The sequence below is a fragment of the Xyrauchen texanus genome, chromosome 34 (assembly GCF_025860055.1).
Source record: "Xyrauchen texanus isolate HMW12.3.18 chromosome 34, RBS_HiC_50CHRs, whole genome shotgun sequence".
Taxonomy (NCBI): Eukaryota; Metazoa; Chordata; class Actinopteri; order Cypriniformes; family Catostomidae; genus Xyrauchen; species Xyrauchen texanus.
The window spans coordinates 14,740,563-14,760,605 of record NC_068309.1 but is presented as its reverse complement, the minus strand read 5'-3'; the positions used below and the strand labels follow the sequence as shown (position 1 = coordinate 14,760,605).

Genomic DNA, 20,043 nt, shown 5'->3' with positions numbered 1-20,043 from the left:
TTGAAATTGTTTTGAGCTCTGAGCAGCTCGACAGACCGTACATAGCAGAACAGGCTAGCCTACCACAGCGATCCCTCATCAGTACCATTTATCGTATGTTTGGCAGATAAGACTTGAAGTGCTTCTGTGGTAATTCAATTCCATCTTACAAAGGCTGCAAAGTACTTGATTTTTTTGTCACAATTCCCAACTGTGTTTGTTCTGTAAAAGTAGCGCTTCCCATCACTTGATCATTGATACAGGATTGCTGTTGTGTGTGTTTTTTGGTGTGCATGTCAGAGCTGAATAAAATGTCAGTATCTAATGTGAAAATTGGAAAATGCATTAACTGTTTTAAAGAAAAATTGAAGTGTTAAGTATTTTAAATTAATCACATGCATTAATTTTCTCTTGTTGCTAAAAAATGCTATAAAAAGTATATATGAATATTTTGTGGTGGGGCCAGTGAAAATGTATGAAAGGTGAGTAAAAATCTGAATAACTGGTTCAGCAAGGCCAACAGAAAACAATCCATATTGTTGAGTCCTGAACACTTACCAGATTTTCTATTGAGTTCTGAAATTCACTTATTTTCTTTAGGGTTTCGTTGTCTCTTTTCACTTCGTTGATGTACATGGCCAGGTCCTTCAAAGACGAATAAACAGAAAAAGACTCAGATAGCAACTCCAAGCCATTCAGACACCAAGAGTCCAAGAGATCATTTTACACTAAACAATCTTCCAAAAAATTGTTAGGTATGACTACAACATAAACCAAATGTTGCAAGCAGAAGAAGCTGAGATCTTAAGGTAGAAATGTCAGTCACATTAGAGCTCTCACCTGCATGGCCTCTAATGCCTCCTTAAGCTGCTGTCTCTCTGGCCGATCCATTGAGTGACTCACTAACTCCTGTGAACAGGCAACATAATTATGAGTCATACACAAAGCATGGTCTGTGCAAATACACATACTGTAATAGGGAACACATTATGTTATATAGTATGTGTTATGATATAGAGTATATTCATACACAGAGTATGTATCTTAAGAATTAAATATGAGGTATGAAGTATTGTGAAAATGTTATTGACCTCTATGTGGCACCATCTAATCCATCCAGGAATAAAAACAGAGTAAAGCTATTGTTCATAATGTCAGGGACAGCAAACCAAATTTGTTCAGTTGAAAAATCAATTGGCTAAGGCTGTATTTGTTAAAGGACGGAATCAGTGTTTTTGTAACCATTGTGTTGTGTTAGTTTGTGCTCAGTTAAAAATGACCAGCACACTAAGATTGTTAATAAATCTCTCATATTGCATATACAGGTGAAACTCGAAAAATTAGAATATCGTGCAAAAGTTCATTAATTTCAGTAATTCAACTTAAAAGGTGAAACTAATATATTATATAGACTCATTACAAGCAAAGTAAGATATTTCAAGCCTTTATTTGATATAATTTTGATGATTATGGCTTATAGCTTATGAAAACCCCAAATTCAGAATCTCAGAAAATTAGAATATTGTGAAAAGGTTCAGTATTGTAGGCTCAAAGTGTCACACTCTAATCAGCTAATCAATCCAAAACACCTGCAAAGGGTTCCTGAGCCTTTAAATGGTCTCTCAGTCTGGTTCAGTTGAATTCACAATCATGGGGAAGACTGCTGACCTGACAGTTGTGCAGAAAACCATCATTGACACCCTCCACAAGGAGGGAAAGCCTCAAAAGGTAATTGCAAAAGAAGTTGGATGTTCTCAAAGTGCTGTATCAAAGCACATTAATAGAAAGTTAAGTGGAAGGGAAAAGTGTGGAAAAAAAAGGTGCACAAGCAGCAGGGATGACCGTAGCCTGGAGAGGATTGTCAGGCAAATGTGTGGGGGAGCTTCACAAGGAGTGGACTGAGGCTGGAGTTACTGCATCAAGAGCCACCACACACAGACGGGTCCTGGACATGGGCTTCAAATGTCGTATTCCTCTTGTCAAGCCGCTCCTGAACAACAAACAACGTCAGAAGCGTCTTACCTGGGCTAAAGAAAAAAAGAACTGGTCTGTTGCTCAGTGGTCCAAAGTCCTCTTTTCTGATGAGAGGAAATTTTGCATCTCATTTGGAAACCAAGGTCCCAGAGTCTGGAGGAAGAATGGAGAGGCACACAATCCAAGATGATTGAAGTCCAGTGTGAAGTTTCCACAGTCTGTGTTGGTTTGGGGAGCCATGTCATCGGCTGGTGTTGGTCCACTGTGCTTAATTAAGTCCAGAGTCAACGCAGCCGTCTACCGGGACATTTTAGAGCACTTCATGCTTCCTTCAGCAGACAAGCTTTATGGAGATGCTTACTTCATTTTCCAGCAGGACTTGGCACCTGCCCACACTGCCAAAAGTACCAAAACCTGGTTCAATGACCATGGTATTACTGTGATTGATTGGCCAGCAAACTCGCCTGACCTGAACCCCATAGAGAATCTATGGGGCACTGCCAAGAGAAAGATGAGAGACATGAGACCAAACAATGCAGAAGAGCTGAAGGCCGCTATTGAAGCATCTTGGTCTTCCATAACACCTCAGCAGTGCCACAGGCTGATAGCATCCATGCCACGCCGCATTGAGGCAGTAATTAATGCATGATTATACTTTTCAGAGGGCCGACATTTCTGTATTTAAAATCCTTTTTTTTTATTGATTTCATGTAATATTCTAATTTTCTGAGATTCTGAATTTGGGGTTTTCATAAGCTGTAAGCCATAATCATCAAAATTATATCAAATAAAGGCTTGAAATATCTTACTTTGCTTGTAATGAGTCTATATAATATATTAGTTTCACCTTTTAAGTTGAATTACTGAAATTAATGAACTTTTGCACGATATTCTAATTTTTAGAGTTTCACCTGTATTATCCCAAGATAATGCATTAGATCTTTTTGTCAACTTCTTTTTTAGTAATTATGACAGGCTTTGAACATATAAAAATATATTATATAATGATTTATAGAATTTAGCTTATACCAGGCTAGTTGGGGCACTCTCTGCAGACAATTTTAAACTAATAATAATTATGTAATAAAGTAATTACCTCTTGCTTGCTCTAAACAAAATAGGTGTCATCAGGACTTTACGATGCACATTGCTGACCCTACAAATTCTTAAATAATGCTTTTTAATTTGCTGACAAATTAGAGCGGTTTTATTTTCATAATTTGCTAATTTGTTATGACAACAATTATGTTCAGAGTAGTAAAAACATAAAAAGATGAGCTAAAAATTAAATTAGCAAATCTGTTTCACTCAGAGGCCAAACTGCATTTAGTTTATACAAATTACACTATTAGTGTATACAATTCCCACTAACACACATAAATATAATAAACAGAAGTGTCTTTTTTTCACATTTTTCCTTGTTTCCTAAAACATGAATATAACAATGACATATCGTAACTTACAGCAGACTATCCAGATTCAAACAAGCCCAAACACAACATAATATGATAAGTAGATCTTGAAATATTCCTAAAATGTACATGAATGAACTTGCTTCGATATACATGTAAAGACGATGCACAAATGGGTGCTCAACAAATGTTGTGTGTGTGTGTGTGTGTGTGTGTGTGTATGTGTATGTGTATACTCATGTCTGAGGACTTTGTGTGTGCAAACACTCATCCAAATACGTGCTCATATAAATGCTCCTGGGATGCTCCTGAACATGTAATATTTCGGTATTTTGTAGTCTAATCCATTCATTTTCAATGGCCAGTCACTTTAGACTGGGAACACCACATGTGTGACAAAGAGAAATATAAACAGTACAATTTTATGAAAATTATCTAAAAAATGTTGTGTGTTCAGATGTCCTGAGTGAACAAAGTAATGGAATTTTATTCCAACTGGATGAAATAAACAACAGTTTTTAGAAGAAAAAAGGTATGTTAATTGGCCAGTTTTGACTGGGACACAATATAAGGGCTAAACCATGCTTTATTAAAATGATTAAAAGGATACATAATTGTGCATAGTACCATAGCTTGCATGCTTTGCAAAAATTGTGACCTGCTCCATCGTTTTGAGTCTCATTTACCCAGAATCACATATCAAGTTTTATGCTCTTCACTAAAAAGGTCACAGCTTTCTAATTATATAACTAAGGACATTTTTATAAAGGAAATGTTGGTCTGTTTCTCATTCAAAGCAATAATATCACTTCAGAAGACATGGATTAAATCACTCGAGTCATTTGGATTTTCATTTTATGTCCTTTTTAGAGCTTGAAAGTTTGGGAACCTTACGCTGTATGGACAACAGCACCTCAAAATATCTTTGTATTCCACAGAAGAATGAGAGTCTTATACATTTGGGACAACATTGAGGTGAGTAAATGATGAGATAAATCTATTTCTTTAAACAGCATAAAACAACCTTTACAGATTGAATTTTATGATAACATTGACATTTGAAAGCTGAGACTTACGACAGATAAAAATAGAACACTGCAAACAGTCATAATCAACTTTTTTACCAAATTTCATGTTTTCTTTTAAATGGCCCATTGCGACTTCCAACACTTTTTCTGAGAGATGTGTCACAATTATTTGGGCAGAGTATTTACTGTACAGACCCATGTGTTTCTCATTTTCAAAGGAGAATACTTGGGTTTCTGAGTGAACTAAAAAGTGAAATTCTAGTGATAGGCTGAAAGCTACAACAACCGGTGGTTTGACGCTTAAAAAAAAAGCTGAAGAGTTGAAAACCACAGAACTATCCCTTCATACAAGAGCCATTAGAGATATGCCACAGGTGTGCCTTACAGAAAAATGAACAAACAACAATAACAATTAAAACATCTACATTAAAAACATTCTATTCCTGGAAATAATCACAGGTAGACACATGATAATAAACACACAGTCACACAACAAGTGAAGATATAACCCCAAGTTGAATGTTCATATACGTGTGTATGCATGACCATTTGCACAAACAGCTAAGAACTTTCACTTGCAATCTCAAGCACAAAACACACACACAGAAATACTCCATCAGGTTTCGAGTGTATTTATGCCAAGGCATGGGGCTGTGGGAGGGGATGAAATGGGGTGTGGATAATATGATTTAAGCATGGCTGATTTAAACAGTGTTACTGTATCCAGTGGCTTAGAAAAAAAAAAACTGTGGGCTCCAGTTTGATATAAACCTCCCACTTCCTTCTCTGCAGTCTCAAACTCTCTCTCTGTATCCATTATTAAAGTCTGTTGTGAATAAATGATGGTTTGTATCATTCAGGTCATCCTGTTTTATACATGATCTCTATTAGCAGTGGCTAGCCATTGTGGAGAGCCACATGGGTCTTGTTGGGCTTCTATGAGGTAAAACAATCTGAATGTTTTATAAGTTTGTGGGGTTAGGAGGAGGTGGGGGTTGTTCTGCTGCTTTCAAACTTTAAATCACAATAAATGGAAGTTTAACAAGGTCATCAATTCACACAATCCAATTGGCAAAGTGAACCTTAACCCATAGAAAAGGAAAATTACAAATGAGATGAGCAATACAATATTTCTCTGGAAAATAAGGTTCTCACCTTGAGCAGAAGGTGGTATTTGAGGACCCTCTGCATGGGGACCACCAGGAGATCCTGCAGTTTGAACTTGCCCTCTTGGACCTTCATAGTACACTCCTGTGGAGGATTATTGCAACATAAAACTGTTTTAAAAGTCTCAGAACAAATACTGTAACTGCATAGTTGACATGAAATGTGATGTAGTCTCAACAGTGTCCTGCCACACGCTATACTTACACTGACATAATATCAGCATTGTTCAAACAAGATTTTTACAAAAACAAAAGCCTGCAAACAGATAAAAGGTGTCTAAAAATGATGAACAACTTAAAAATTGGTGACCAGTTACAGAACCTGAAAAAACACTCTCACACTTTATATATTATATAGATTTTAACCAATATTTTGACGTTAAATAAAAAAGGCTACATGTTACCCACATCCACAACCAATAAAAGTGGTATTTTAAACAGATACATCATTCTGACTTAATAAGGACAACATAAAACTGCATTCTCAATTTATTTAACTTTCGTAATATTACATATATCTTAGCGAAATGTAAGCTTCAGTGAGAAATAATGTAGGCCGAAACTTCAGGAATTAATCGGATTGTGAAAAGTGAATGTGTTAATCTATAACATTACAGGTTTGTATTATTTTTCCCAAGCTCACGCAGCCTTGTTTGAGAAGTGAAGAAAGTTATTACATTTGAATGAAAGATTACAAAAGCTTTCATTTTCTTTCGAATAAGCATTCACTGATGAATCATGCACAAAAAAACTGTGAAATGTACTAAGAAAGTAAATATGGTCAAAATGTATTTCAATTTGTGTGTAAACTGATATATAGTACAACATATCATTTTGAAAGCTGAATATAATGCTTTTTCTCTACATGCTAGATTTGTTGTTTATCCCTTTATGATTTACTCCCTTCAATATAATCTCCCTCTTCTCATGCAACATTCAAGCGAGGAGGTTGAGTTACTCAACTGTCATGCTTAAAATTCAGAACAGAGGAAGGGGTTCATCATGCTCTATGACTATCAGTGACTCTATGTCTTTCCTGACGAGAGATGACTGACTAATCCACTCCAAGAGCCTCTCGTCTCATTCCAAGAGGTCTCGTAACTGTGCTCTGGATGCACTGTGCTTGATTACAAAGCCCTTCTAGTGTGTCAGATAACTGGACAATAATTATGTGAATTTGTCAACAAGCGTATTGTGTAATTGCGATTGCTGTGATTTCAACTGTAATCTCCTCTAATTCTGCCTGGCAATAATGGCCGACTAATGTCCTCCCTGGCCTGTCTTTATTTTTGGAGTCATTAAAGTAGTGCACACTGCCTCTGACTGTCAGGCACAAAGAGCCCTGTAGCCTTTGCATTCTGAGAAGTGTTAGCAGAGAGCAAAATTAGTTCATGTCCCAAAACTGTCAACAACAGTTGGTTGTGGAAGAACGCAGAGCTGGGTCTGACCACATGAGCAGGCTCTGGGAGGGCATTTTTAACCTATAGCATGTTTTAATTTCACCTATATGCTTGCACCTATAGCATGTTTTAATTTCAGTGCCCATATTTTCGCAGAAATAGCAAAGCCTGTGTAATTTTAGAGATGAATCCTATTTTGTTGCGCACTGCACACAAAATAGACTATGATAAAGCAACTTGACATATTGGAGCAAGCTTTTCATCCATTGTTTGGATAAAGAAATTAGGATGCACAAGTACCAATACTTCCTTTTTGGCATGTGCCAGTACCGATCACAGTTTTTTGTTTTTATTTTTCTGAATTACATATTAATAGTTTTGTTTCAATGTTTTAATCAAAATAGTTTCTAAATAAATCAAAAATGTAATCAAATGAATATAGAACAAGTAATTAATAAAAACATAATATTGTATTATTTAATCAAATGAAATATAGAACCTCACAGCACAATCCAAAATACAACACTGAAATTATTTTGGTCAAATAAAGTGCTGCATAAGAGAACATCACAGATGTGCGACATTAGTTAAATCTAATACAATTACAATTGATTTATTATTATTATTATTATAAGTAGTAGTAGTACTAGTATTACAGTGAATATCACATTACTATACAGTAGTGATATATCTGTCAAACTTTTTCTTGTCAGAAATTTTCAGTTTCTGTGTGTTTTTGACGGTACCTTCTCACCTCAAGAAAAGAAGGTCGCTACTTGACCCAATATGATTATTAAAGGTAATTAAAAAGCAGCTGCTATTTAATTAAATAAATATGTAGTCTGTATGTGCCTCAAGATACAAAGTGAATTAGTGCTCTGGTCGCTGACATCTGCAACAAATAAAATGCTCACAATGGTGTTTTCGGTGTATGTGTTGGCACAATTAACTTTGAAGCATGCAGCACATGCAAACTATATATTTATCACATTAAATCACAGCCTTTCATAATCGCACTAGAACATAAGTGCATTATAGATTTCAGCTGTATTTTGAGACCACCCAGAGGATTGAATTATATCATGGACTACACACATACTCATTGAAAGTGTAGATAAAAGGAAATGCTGGTCACATGTCATGTGGTTAAGAACCAGCAATCAACATAACACAGACACATAAGATTTATAACATCATACTGCTTTTACAGAATTCAAGCACTTCTACTGATTAACACCTAATAGCATCAGTCAAGGGGCTTGATTATGTTAAGTGCTCACCTCAACTTTACACTTGACATCTTCCCGTGTGGCGATCAGTTCATCCAGTGTCTTCTGAGCATTCTCCATATGACTACAGTACTGGCCATAAATCAGCAGTCTACAAAATAAATATCATTATTATCATTAGTAACTATGACTTTGAATTACATTCACTACTAAGGACATGCTTCTTGGTCATTTTTTAATTAATTTACATTTTGATCCCCTTTTCTCCCGATTTGGAATGCCCAATTCCCACTACTTAGTAGGTCCTCGTGGTGGCGTGGTTACTCACCTCAATCTGGGTGGCGGAGAACAAGTCTCAGTTGCCTGAGTCAGTCAATCCGTGCATCTTAACAAGTGGCTTGTTGTGCAAGACACAGCGGAGACTCCGCATGTGGAAGCTCATGCTATTCTCTGCGATCTACACACAACTTACCATGCGCCCCATTGAGAGCGAGAACCACTAATCGCGACCACGAGGAGGTTACCCCATATGACTCTACCCTTCCTAGCAACCGGGCTGATTTGGTTGTTAGTAGACCTGGCAATATTAGCACTTCACCAATCACCGTGGTCACTTCAGAGTGCTCAGGTATTTTTTCCCGCCGTATTCAGTTCTCAGTCTCAAATATTCTTTGAAACCATTTAAGGAAAATATTATGTGAATCTGTATATAAAAATTATTTAATTAATCTTAGGGAAGCATTATGGTGGATTAAGATAAAAGTTCATTAGGGCAATCAAAAATATCACAATGAGTGATCAGCACATTCTGGAAGCTGCTCAAAGTCATTTTGCCTAGAAGATAGCACCACGTGTGTGGCACAGATTTTTGCCTTTGATTTAAGTAGGGCACTGGAACAGTTAGCAAGCTCAAATCTCTTGGATACTCTCAGCTTGCTTGCCTCTTAATTGTGGTCTTCCTTGTACTAAATCCACTTTTTAAGATATAATCATTGCTTCTATTTGTTCTTGATCAGATGAGTGAAACCAATTTCAAAGTAGTGTCCAAAGTAGGAAGATAAAGCCAGGAAAGAAAGGTGGTCTGATCAAAGAAAGATAAAACAGATTTAATTCTGAACTGGATTGCTCTCTAATGAGGGCAAAATACATCTGGATGTGCTCTAATGAATCAAGGGATGGTGGTCAACTCAAATCTAACTAATTAAGTACAGTCGATGAAGAGAGCTTTTGTGGCCTTCTTGATGGAATGCAATCCAAAACATGGACTCCAAACAGACCTGAAAGACCCAAGTCTCACCTCTTTGATTCATACGCTGATATATTCGCCACCCGCTAAGCATTGCTACTGTATCAGGGAGGGTGACAAACTAACTGAAAGTGTAATCCAAAATTTCCCTTGTAGTCTTAGGCTGAAAAGGGGGGCTCCCCTACTGCTCTGCTATAGGTGTGGGCCTCAGTGCCCTTGGGCTAAGCAGGCCTGATTAAAGGCTAATCTGGAACAAGAGAGACGGCTAGGTTCCTCAAGGAAATGGACTGATGGAGATTAATGGCAGCCCTGCTCAAGTATGAGCCAAAATGCACATTCAAAAGCATATTGAAAATGCAGGAGCGGGTGTCTGGAATTAGCTGTAATAACAGATGTCACAGACATAATTGAACATGAAGGTCTTCTTTACAAGGCAATTTCCAGATTAAATGTTTCAGGTACCGCATAAAAAGGACTGTGAGGGAGAGACAGGGCACTATGAACACTAGGGCACTATGAACACTAGGACACTTGAAACGATGAAGAAATAATGGAACAGGAAACTTAACATGAATCAAGGACAATCTGCAATTGGCAATAATACTTTTAATGTAATTATATGCATTAAAACACATAGAGTAAGTATTTAAATAGGGCCATAGCATATTTTAAACTCTTTTTTTTATACTCTTCTTTATACTCCGATCTTGAATGACTGATTTAAGTTGGAACATAACATAGATCAATTTATCCATCCATCCATCCATCCATCCATTTCAGCCATTGGGTACCCTGTTCTCCAGATATCAGCCTCAGCTTCTGAAAAACCAATGTCAGTCAACCACTAGACCATGTATTAAGCTATATTCATAGCAGAGATGCCTTACTTTTTAGCATGTGTGACAAACTCAAAACACCATCACTCCAACACAGCTCTCTAAAAATGCCCCAAAAGGCTGTTCTCCCTCACAGTGACAGGAGAGGACACAAGGGCAAAGACATTATGAGAGCTGAATGCATCCCATGATAGTAGGCTTCCCATAGTGGGAGATCTAAATGACTACATGGTTATCAGCATTTGTTATTCCTTTTAATGTGTCTGACAGGATGGCTTTGTTTAAGAAAGTATGAAGAAAACAGGACAACTGCACATGTAAAAAAAAAAAAGTCAACCATACCATGACATTTCACACCTCCCCATGACTGGTAAGCCTGCTAAGGTGCTGTTATATTCGAAGAACTACACAAGCTGTAAATTTATGTGGAATTTAGCTTCATTCTTGGTTCCATTATGGATGTCCTTCATACAAGCACTCAGACCATGCATAAGCATTTTTTCCATTTGTGCTGAGCATCAACTGGTACTACATTAGCTAACATCACATTAACACTGAAAAAAGATTCTTATAAGCAATAGAAATTGTGTTGTGTCACAGGAAATCTGGCGTCAACATCCTGTGAGCAGATTTGATTAGATAGGTTGCATGTGCTCTTTTATTCGGAGTTCTACTCAGGACACACATTAGTGTGCAAAGGAGATTATTACTGACCCTTTAATGGCCCATTAATTATGTGTTTAAATGTAATCGGAGTAGAAGAGAAATGAGTTAACAACCAGAAGCAATGCACATCAGCAAACGAAGCCTCAAGCAATGTGCTCTTTATATAGCCAAATCTGGAGTTGACTGATCCAGCTTGGAATGCTAAACACTCAACCCCTGCCTCCCCAAAGGCGTTTAAGTTGTAAAGAGAAAGGTGTTGAAATAAAAGAAATGTTCCAATTCTTGTTGTTGCCGTTTTGTTGACTTTGTGAAGTGAACCAAACTTACAGTAGACATGCAACATGGTGACAACTGCAATGGAAAAACAGTCAATAGTATTCAAACACGTTGGATGTGATGGAGAAGGAAATAAAAAAAAAAGCCTTGGTTGCTAAAGTGTGAATATGCCCCAGGGTTAAAGCCTTTGCCATGGCTGTGTAAACACATGCTCTTTGAATTCATTTCTCTTCCGGTGCTATCGCCTGCCACACCGGCGTTCTCATTATGGCAAAGCTGTCATGCATGTTATTTCACAGAAAATACAATTTAGTATAGACGCTCTCCTTCCAGCTTGCATTTGTCCCTCTGAAAGAACAGGGCTGCCGAGGAAAACGCAACGCAAAGTGGAAGTGACAGGCCAGTGAGAGAAGTAATAGTCTCTGACACAAGGCATTGAAGACCCCTCACCTTCACTTTAATGCAACCCGCATGGAGCGAATAGAGGCTCAATCTTAATACAAATCCACTAATAATGTTCAACTGCAACTCTGCACTCATTTTAGTGCTATAGTTTAAATTAGTTGGGGAAAAACTCTCCAAAAAACACTTGATTGCAAAGTCTATAGGTTAAAATATACTCTAGTTTTTTGTGTTCTGTTATGTCTCACGTTCCGTGCGCGTTATGCAAATGCAATCTTTATCACTGACCATGCAGACTCTCCATCTCAAGCCCAGTTTTTGTTGCCACACATACCAGTATGTGTTGACTGCTCAAAAGAGAATCACAAAGCAGACATAGTGAACATGCATTGAACACATCCATACGGCCTTGCAATTAAAACAGTATTCTTTAAAAATAAACAAAGTATGCCCGCTCCTAAAGTACTGATTGAGAGTTTAATGACTTTGGAAACACCTCTTTCCTGGTCTGAAATCTGCAATTTGCCTCACTCTTGAGTTGGGGTTTTAGAAAGTAGTTTAGAAAGACAATTTTGACGAAACAAGATGGTATTTAAACTCTTCAATATGCCCTTCACAGCATCAACAGTCCTGAAAAGCTTCTCATTTATTTCATTCTGTGTAATGCAGTGCTGCAAAAGGTCACAGGGACTTACAAGAGGAGATAACAAAAATAATTAAAGGCTGGGCTTTTGGAGCAATGGAAGGAGGTGTGGAAGATAGCAGGCGCACAACAGGCAAATCCCTTGGCCATTTCTCTTTTTGTTGAGAGGAAAGAGAGGAACCACACACCCCATAATGAAGAAGAGAAACATGCCAATCAGATGAAGAATGGCAATGACTGGTGACGCATTCAGCCTTGTTTAATGCTTAATGTCACCAAATGTAAATATAACCAGTCAGATTTCATTATGACAAATTTTACCCTCGCTCTTGTGCTGAAAAATAAATAAATAAATAAAATCAAAATTAATATAATTTTTTTTTTGTCATTATCTGGTCACCCTAATGCCGCTCTGAACCATACAACTTAACTGAGTCTCATGCCAACAGTATTGATTTACTGAATTGACAGGTTTTCACACTTTATAGCAAGTGCATGGCATTTCTGACCTTTGACTGACCTCGCAGAGGCAAACACATTTTTTGACTTCTTTAACTCTTAATTTATCTGCAGCTTATCTTTTTCAAAACATCGATTCAAAATAAATTATCTATCAGAATGTCCAAGCTGCTCTTTTACATACAACACTGCTGTCCCTGGTCCCCATCACTGCATGGAACAAAACAGCATTTTGCTAAATGTATCATTGTGTTCCAAATAAGAAAAAAGTAATTTAGTTAGACTGATACACTTTGCTACATGCTGGTAGGCATACAGGTGAAGCAAAAAGAAAGAAAATTAAAGAAAGAAAGTGAATGATCTCAGTGATAGGGAGCAGCTAGTGTGGCCCTGTGTGTCAAAATGCTACAGTATGTTGTGCCAAAGTGCATGTTAGTGCAAGCACCCTCAGAAAACTGGCTCAACGAGATGACAGGCTCAGAATTACAAAACAAAAGAGCGCAGGCGAGAGAGGCGGTGCTGTCATGCCGACTCTGCGTGATGCTGCCCGCTGGGCTTGGGGAAGAACCTTGTAATGGGGCAATTACCTATGCAAACTGACAAATGGAAACAAAAGGGCTGCCTCCTCTATCTTTATTATTTTCCTTTCTTTTTTTGGGAGGCCATTGATCTCTGTAACCAACTTAAACTAATTAGATCCTTCTAAATAGCATATAAACACAGTTACAGATTTCAGCCTATCGTGTATTTGTAGCAGTTGAAAGGATAGTTAAACAGCAAAAAAAAATTGTCATTGTTTACTCACTATCATGTTGTTCCAAACCTGTATGATTTTCTTTCGTGGAGCAAAAAAGTTGATTGAGACAAGGAGGAGGGCATGGCCAGGCCGTGAATGAGCACGGCCGGCGCTGAATCAGCTGGTCAGCGATAGCGCGAGATAAGTGGCAGCCGGGGACGCCTGTTCGATTGAGAGACGCACGCGTCCGCGTTGTGTGTGCCTGTTTGTCTAATGTTTTATGTTGTTTTAAGAGTTTTACATTAAACCTTACGTTTACTCTTCAGCCGGTTCCCGCCTCCACCTTCCCTGTCCTTTACCTGTTACAGTGATGTTAGGCTTGATGACAGCCTCAGTCACCATTCACTTTCATTGTATGAACTCTACTGAGACTGTCATTCTGTCCAAGATATCCATTTGTGTTCCACAGAGGATAAAAAGTCATACTGGTTTATGAAGCAATATGAGGGCAAAGTAAATGATGGCAGAAGTTTAATTTTTTGGATGAACTATTCCTTTAATAGGTCCAATGTTTGGACTTTACAGAACATTTAGAGAGAAGCTGTCGACAGAGCATGCAGTCATTAGTGAAACCGACACTGTCATTATTATTACCTACACAACAGTAATGTGGAGATTAAACCTCCCTTTGAGCATGGCAAATGCCCCAGCCCTCTGCAGCTGCAGTATTCAATGAATCTGATGCAAAACAAAGTCTCAGCTCCTCTCATCAGTGCCTATTTGGCAATTCTCATCGAGAGAAGTCATTTACCCACCCGAGAGATAAGATACCTATGGAAGCACTCAAGTGGAGGTTAAATTAGATGTCTTCTGCAGTGAAGAAGATAAAGAGTAAGAGGAGTCTTTAATGTGCATTAGAAAAAACATGGTTAGAAGCATTTACAAAGACAAATTAGAAACAAAGCTTACTGTGGCAGGGCGGAGGGGGGCCGTGTATGATCACGACCTGGCCCTACCCTCTGCCCTGCCACACTTACTTTATAATCTTAAAGGGAAAGTTCAATCAAGAATGAAAATACAGTCATCATATACTCTCACATTGCTTTACATTTTTGGGTGAACTACTCCTTTAAAACTTTCCTTCCAAATCCTTGCTCAAATAGGACTACTTATTTGTTTTTTTAAAAAGTTTGCACAAGTATGGCACATGATGCTAAACTAGGCAGCCAGCTGCCAGGTGTGATTATTTCAGTCGATTTCCTCATTTTGAGCTAATCCTATTTATGATGTTTTATCCCTTCATTAAAACCCTGCTCTGTGCACGGGATGAAATTAAAACGCCCACTTTATACCAAAGATTCACACTAACATCAAACTCAAATTGACAGACAGTTGAAATCTTAAGCATATCTAAAACCATTTTTCAATTATTTTTTTTTAGGCATAGGGTTGCGCCCCTAAAATCACGATCCAAAAATTGCTGCAATGTTACTTCCTTACTGCAAGGTCATCTGGCTGTTTAATAAACCAGAACACTAGACCAAAGTTCTCATCTCTGAGGAAACACACTCTAATTGCAATGGGGTCATACATTTTTGCTACACCTATTTGGTTTTATTAAGTATGTCCCAGAAGGGAAAAAACAACAATTGTGCTGAGCATAGCAAAAGTAGAATACTTTTCAAAATACAGACATGGAGAGTTTCAGTAATGCCTGATAATGCAAAGTCTAATGTAATGTAGCATGACTAGAATAAGCTGACTGATATAGGATGTGTCACTTAGTCAAGCCTCAGTGTTTCTCAAACCAAGGGAACTGTGGAGAACCGGCACATTAATGAGCTGAATCAGCAGTGGTCCCAGACAATGACCTGGGGCACTCCAGGTACAGCTGCACACATTAAAAACTTCAGAGAGAACATGTGCTGCTTATTTGTATTTTAATATTGTCTGTGGTGTTTGTAACAGAATATTCAAGGAATAGTTCATTCAAAATTAAAAAAAGGGTCCTCATACTTACACTGATGTTGTTCCAATCCTGTATTATTTTATTATGTTTCTTATATATATATATATTACTTTTTTATTTTCCATGAAACACATATGTTATGCAAAATGTTGAACAGCTTTTTCCCCATACAATGAAAGTGAATGGTGACTTATAATTCCAAGCTACAAAAAGGACAGAAAAGCATAATAAAAGTAGTTCATATGACTTGAGTGCTAAATCCCAAGCATTCTGAAGTCATAAAATAGTTTTGTGAAAGGAGCAGATGAAATTTAAGTCATTATTCACTGATAATCTTGCTAAATGCGTGGACAAGTGTATCAGCGAAAATCGGTCAGTTCCTCACACAAAGCTATAAAATAACCTCAGATGGCTAGGAATATAGTGATATATGGATACTTTTATGATGCTTTATGATTCTTTTTAGGTCTTGTTGCTTTTAGAGGGATAACAGAAGGACAAAGAAAGGGCCTGTAAAGCAGCTGGTCTAATTTCAATCTTTGGTAGATATAGATTAAATGGTTTTATGAGTTGATAAGAGGCTTTGGGTATCTGTCATCCAGATAAAACATCTATCTTTATTCTCAATTATCTGGTTATGGATTTTTGATACAGGAGCTACAGGAGACAAAAAGAGCACTCAAAACAGGAAGCATTTGGCCTTCAAACAACAGACTCTCACAGAGAGGTTTATTTTCTTCATAAGCCTTCTGGGTTTGTTAGCTTTGACAAGTATTTATTTTAAAATAGCTGAGCTGCTCTGGACAGGCCTTCTGGTGTGATGTATTTTTCAGGGTGGACAACAGCACAAGACTTTGCCTCCCTCACTTGAGGTCAGCTCAACTCAACGGTGGCTTAAAGAGTTGACAAAACTGTAAGATGTTATAACAAAACTGAAAGTGACAAACAGACTATCTGACACACTCCGTAGAGGTACTGACCTCTCCTTGAAGTCCAGAAAGATCTTTCCCAGGCCATTTCCCCCGCTCACCATGGTCAAGTCAATGGCCCTCAGCAGTGCAAGGTGGACCTTGATGATGTCCTGTGGAAATGAAGAATCATCAACATCCACCCAAGCACCATTAAGACCTATGTAACATTAATTTGCTCTTTAAAATTATGCATTGACTGTAAGGAATAAGCTTTTTCCATATGTTTATGCTAGGGTTACCAAAGTTGACGTGTTAATTTATGAGATCAATTAAATATGCTTAACGCCATTAAATTAATGCAGTTAATCACTAATTTGACATTTCAAAAGCTTCATTCTGTTCTGTGTGATATATAAATGCTGTTCAGAATGAGTGCAGTTAGAAGAGTTTGTTCAGTGCAGATGCACAATCATATAACTGGGCTTTTAATTCATTAGTAAATGATGGAGAAGGGCCTTCTTAACAACACAATTTAATTATAAATCAGTAGGAACCCCCCAAAATGTGACCTAACGTCATTTGCAGTCATTTAAAGTCATATGTATGTATATGTATACATATATACACACACATACAGTTGAAGTCAGAGGTTTGCATACAGCTTTGCCAAATACATTTTAACTAAATTTTTCACATTACTGACATTTAATCCTAACATTTAATCCTGACAGTCGCTGTCTTGTGTCAGTCATGATCACTACTTTAAGAATGTGAAATGTCAGAATAATAGTAGAGAGAATTATTTATTTCAGCTTTTATTTCTTTCATCACAATCCCAGTAAGTCAGATAACGTATATACACTTTGTTAGTATTTGGTAGCATTTCCTTTAAATTGTTTAACTTTGGTCAGATGTTTTGGGTAGCCGTCTACAAATTTCTCACAATAAGTTGCTGGAATTTTGGCCCATTCCTCCTGACAGAACTGGTATTACTGAGTCGGGTTAGTAGGCCTCCTTGCTCACACACATTTTTCAGTTCTGTCCACAAATTATCAGATTGAGGTCAGGGCTTTTTGATGATACCACTCCAGTACCTTGACTTTGTTGTCCGTAAACCATTTTGCCACAATTTTGGAGATATGCTTGAGGTCACTGTCCATTTGGAAGACCCATCTGTGACTGAGTTTTAACTTCCTGGCTGATGTCTTGAGATATTGCTTCAATATATCCACATACTTTTCCTTCCTCATCTATTTTGCTTCACGGTTGGGAGGGTGTTCTTCGGCTTGCAAACCACACCCTTTTTCTCCAAACATAACAACAGTCATTACGGCCAAACAGTTCAATTTTTGTTTCATCAGACCAGAGGATATTTCTCCAAAAAGTAAGATCTTTGTCCCCATGTTCACTTACAAACTGTAGTCTGGATTTTTTATGGCAGTTTTGGAGCAGTGGTTCTTCCTTGCTGAGCAGCCTTTCAGGTTATGTTGATATAGGACTCCTTTTACTGTGGATATAGATACTTGTCTATCTGTTTCCTCCAGCATCTTCACAAGATCCTTTGCTGTTTTTCTGGGATTGATTTGCACTTTTCACACCAAACTATGTTCATCTCTAGGAGACAGAATGCATCTCCTTCCTGAGCAGTATAATGGTTGCGTGGTCCCATGGTGTTTATACTTGCATACTATTGTTTGTGCTGATGAACCAGACTTGTGAGGTCCACAATTATTTTTCTGAGGTCTTGGTTGACTTCTTTTGATTTCCCCATGATTTCAAGGAAAGAGGCACTGAGTTTGAAGGTAGGCCTTAAAGGTCATGAGTTGGAATTGTATTTTATTTTATAATTGTTCACTGAGGTCCACATATAATGTTAGTGTGATTTTTTCATTAAAAGTAGTCATAATTAAGGAATAATTGGTAATTTTCTATCCAGTTTTTGTGCCTCTGATTCAAACACTCTGTTTTTAGATAAGTGCATGTAGATAAGTGTAAATGCCCCTGCCATTACGCACATGTGGGGTTGTTTTGAAATCTTTGTATGGTTAAAATAATGACAACTGGAGGAATACATATTTGAGCCAGATTCTGATAACGAATTTGAAGAAAATGACCCCCCCCACAAACACCACAGATACTGCAGTCTGTGACAGCGTGGCAAGTAACCACTGTAATTTACTTGTCTATATGTGTAATAGGTATTACTTTTACTGTTGTTTAAACCAAGATGCAACACAACAGAGTGTATCTTGTTACATAGTTGTGGCATTTTCCAATGGTGAAACATTTCTGTGTTTTACGAATGCTGAGTAACGCATGACAGTACCTAATAAAGTGTAAATACATGGTGCTATCACATTTATAACTGTGAAAGCATACACCTACCATGCAACATGTAAACGTATACAGGATACATTCACCGGTGTTTGTCACACTGTCGTTCGTCATATAATCATAATAAAATAATAATACAACATTATTTTATATAGCGTCTTTAAAAGTTGCATCTCAAAGTGCTTTACAAGAGAAAAATGGAAATACATTAATACAAGAAAACATGCAATTAGAATTTTTTTTAAAATAATACAACAATAAATCACATAATAATCATAGAAAAGAAATCCTAAAAAAGTGAGTTTTAAGAGAAGATTTAAAAATACTAAAAGATTCAGCATGTCTAACCTCAGAGGGAAGAGAATTCCACAGTTTTGGAGCAAAAGAAGAGAACGCCCTGTCACCCATAGAATGTAGACGATTAGAACAGATTCGGAGGAGCGGCGATCACGCATTGGAGTGTAAGGGGTTAAAAGTTCAGACAAGTATTGAGGGGCAAAACCATGCAAAGCATTTTAGGTAATCATGAGAATTTTAAAGTCTACACGAAACCTGACAGGAAGCCAGTGCAAGGACTCCAAGACAGGAGTGATGTGATCACTTGTCCTGGTCCCTGTCAAGATTCTTGCAGCAGAATTTTGTACATACTGCAATTCATTTAAAGTTGATTTAGAAACTCCAAAAAGTAAAGCATAACAGAAAATACAAAAGTATTTATTAGTTTTTCAGCCACAGAGAAAGATAACATGGGACACAGTCTTGCAATGAGAATGTCTAACTGATATCAAAACTCTTTAGGTGCGTCTGTGGCAATTGTGCCATCATGCCAACAGAACAAGAAAATATATGCTACTTAGAGATCCCTGAGCATTAAAAACAATACACGAGTGTCTAAAATCACTAGGATCAAATCAAATACTCAGTACACATCTAACAGTCTGTAACATAAGAAGCAAATCAATTAACATGGATACTCACACTTGTTACAACATGTCTCTCTGCAAAGCCTGCTTTGAACAGTGTCTTGTTTGTGAAAGAATCATCGGAAAAATGAAGTGAGCAAAAATACACGTTCTTACCGACGTGATCCATAATAAACATCAGCCACTCTTTCTTAATGTTGGGATCAGAGCATGTGTTGCGAACATTAGGGCACCCTCAACTGAATATGAAAGCTTAATAATACTGTATATTGGCACAGCATATTTCCTTGAATCCTGGCGAACACAAAAAATCCCTGCATCAAAACCAATAAACATGTATGATCTTGCAGATCAGTGTGTCCTAATTTGCAGGCAGAGCATTCTGCTTTCATGCCTCTATAATGCAATTGAGCATTTGATTGGTAAAGGTTTTCGCTCTTGCATAGAGAATTGC

General features: G+C 37.5%; 1 protein-coding gene across 1 annotated transcript in view; it reads right to left on the bottom strand.

Moving 5' to 3' along the window:
* The window catches only part of LOC127628227 (guanine nucleotide exchange factor VAV2-like), a 286,511-nt gene that overhangs the window by 15,866 nt on the left and 250,602 nt on the right, over window positions 1-20,043 (bottom strand). Inside the window, exons 8-12 of the mRNA XM_052104998.1 lie at window positions 16,402-16,502; window positions 8,240-8,339; window positions 5,549-5,644; window positions 820-888; window positions 538-624 (exon numbers count right to left, since the gene is read on the bottom strand). Of these exons, the coding sequence (XP_051960958.1) occupies window positions 538-624; window positions 820-888; window positions 5,549-5,644; window positions 8,240-8,339; window positions 16,402-16,502 (453 nt within the window). The remainder of the gene's footprint in view (window positions 1-537; window positions 625-819; window positions 889-5,548; window positions 5,645-8,239; window positions 8,340-16,401; window positions 16,503-20,043) is intronic.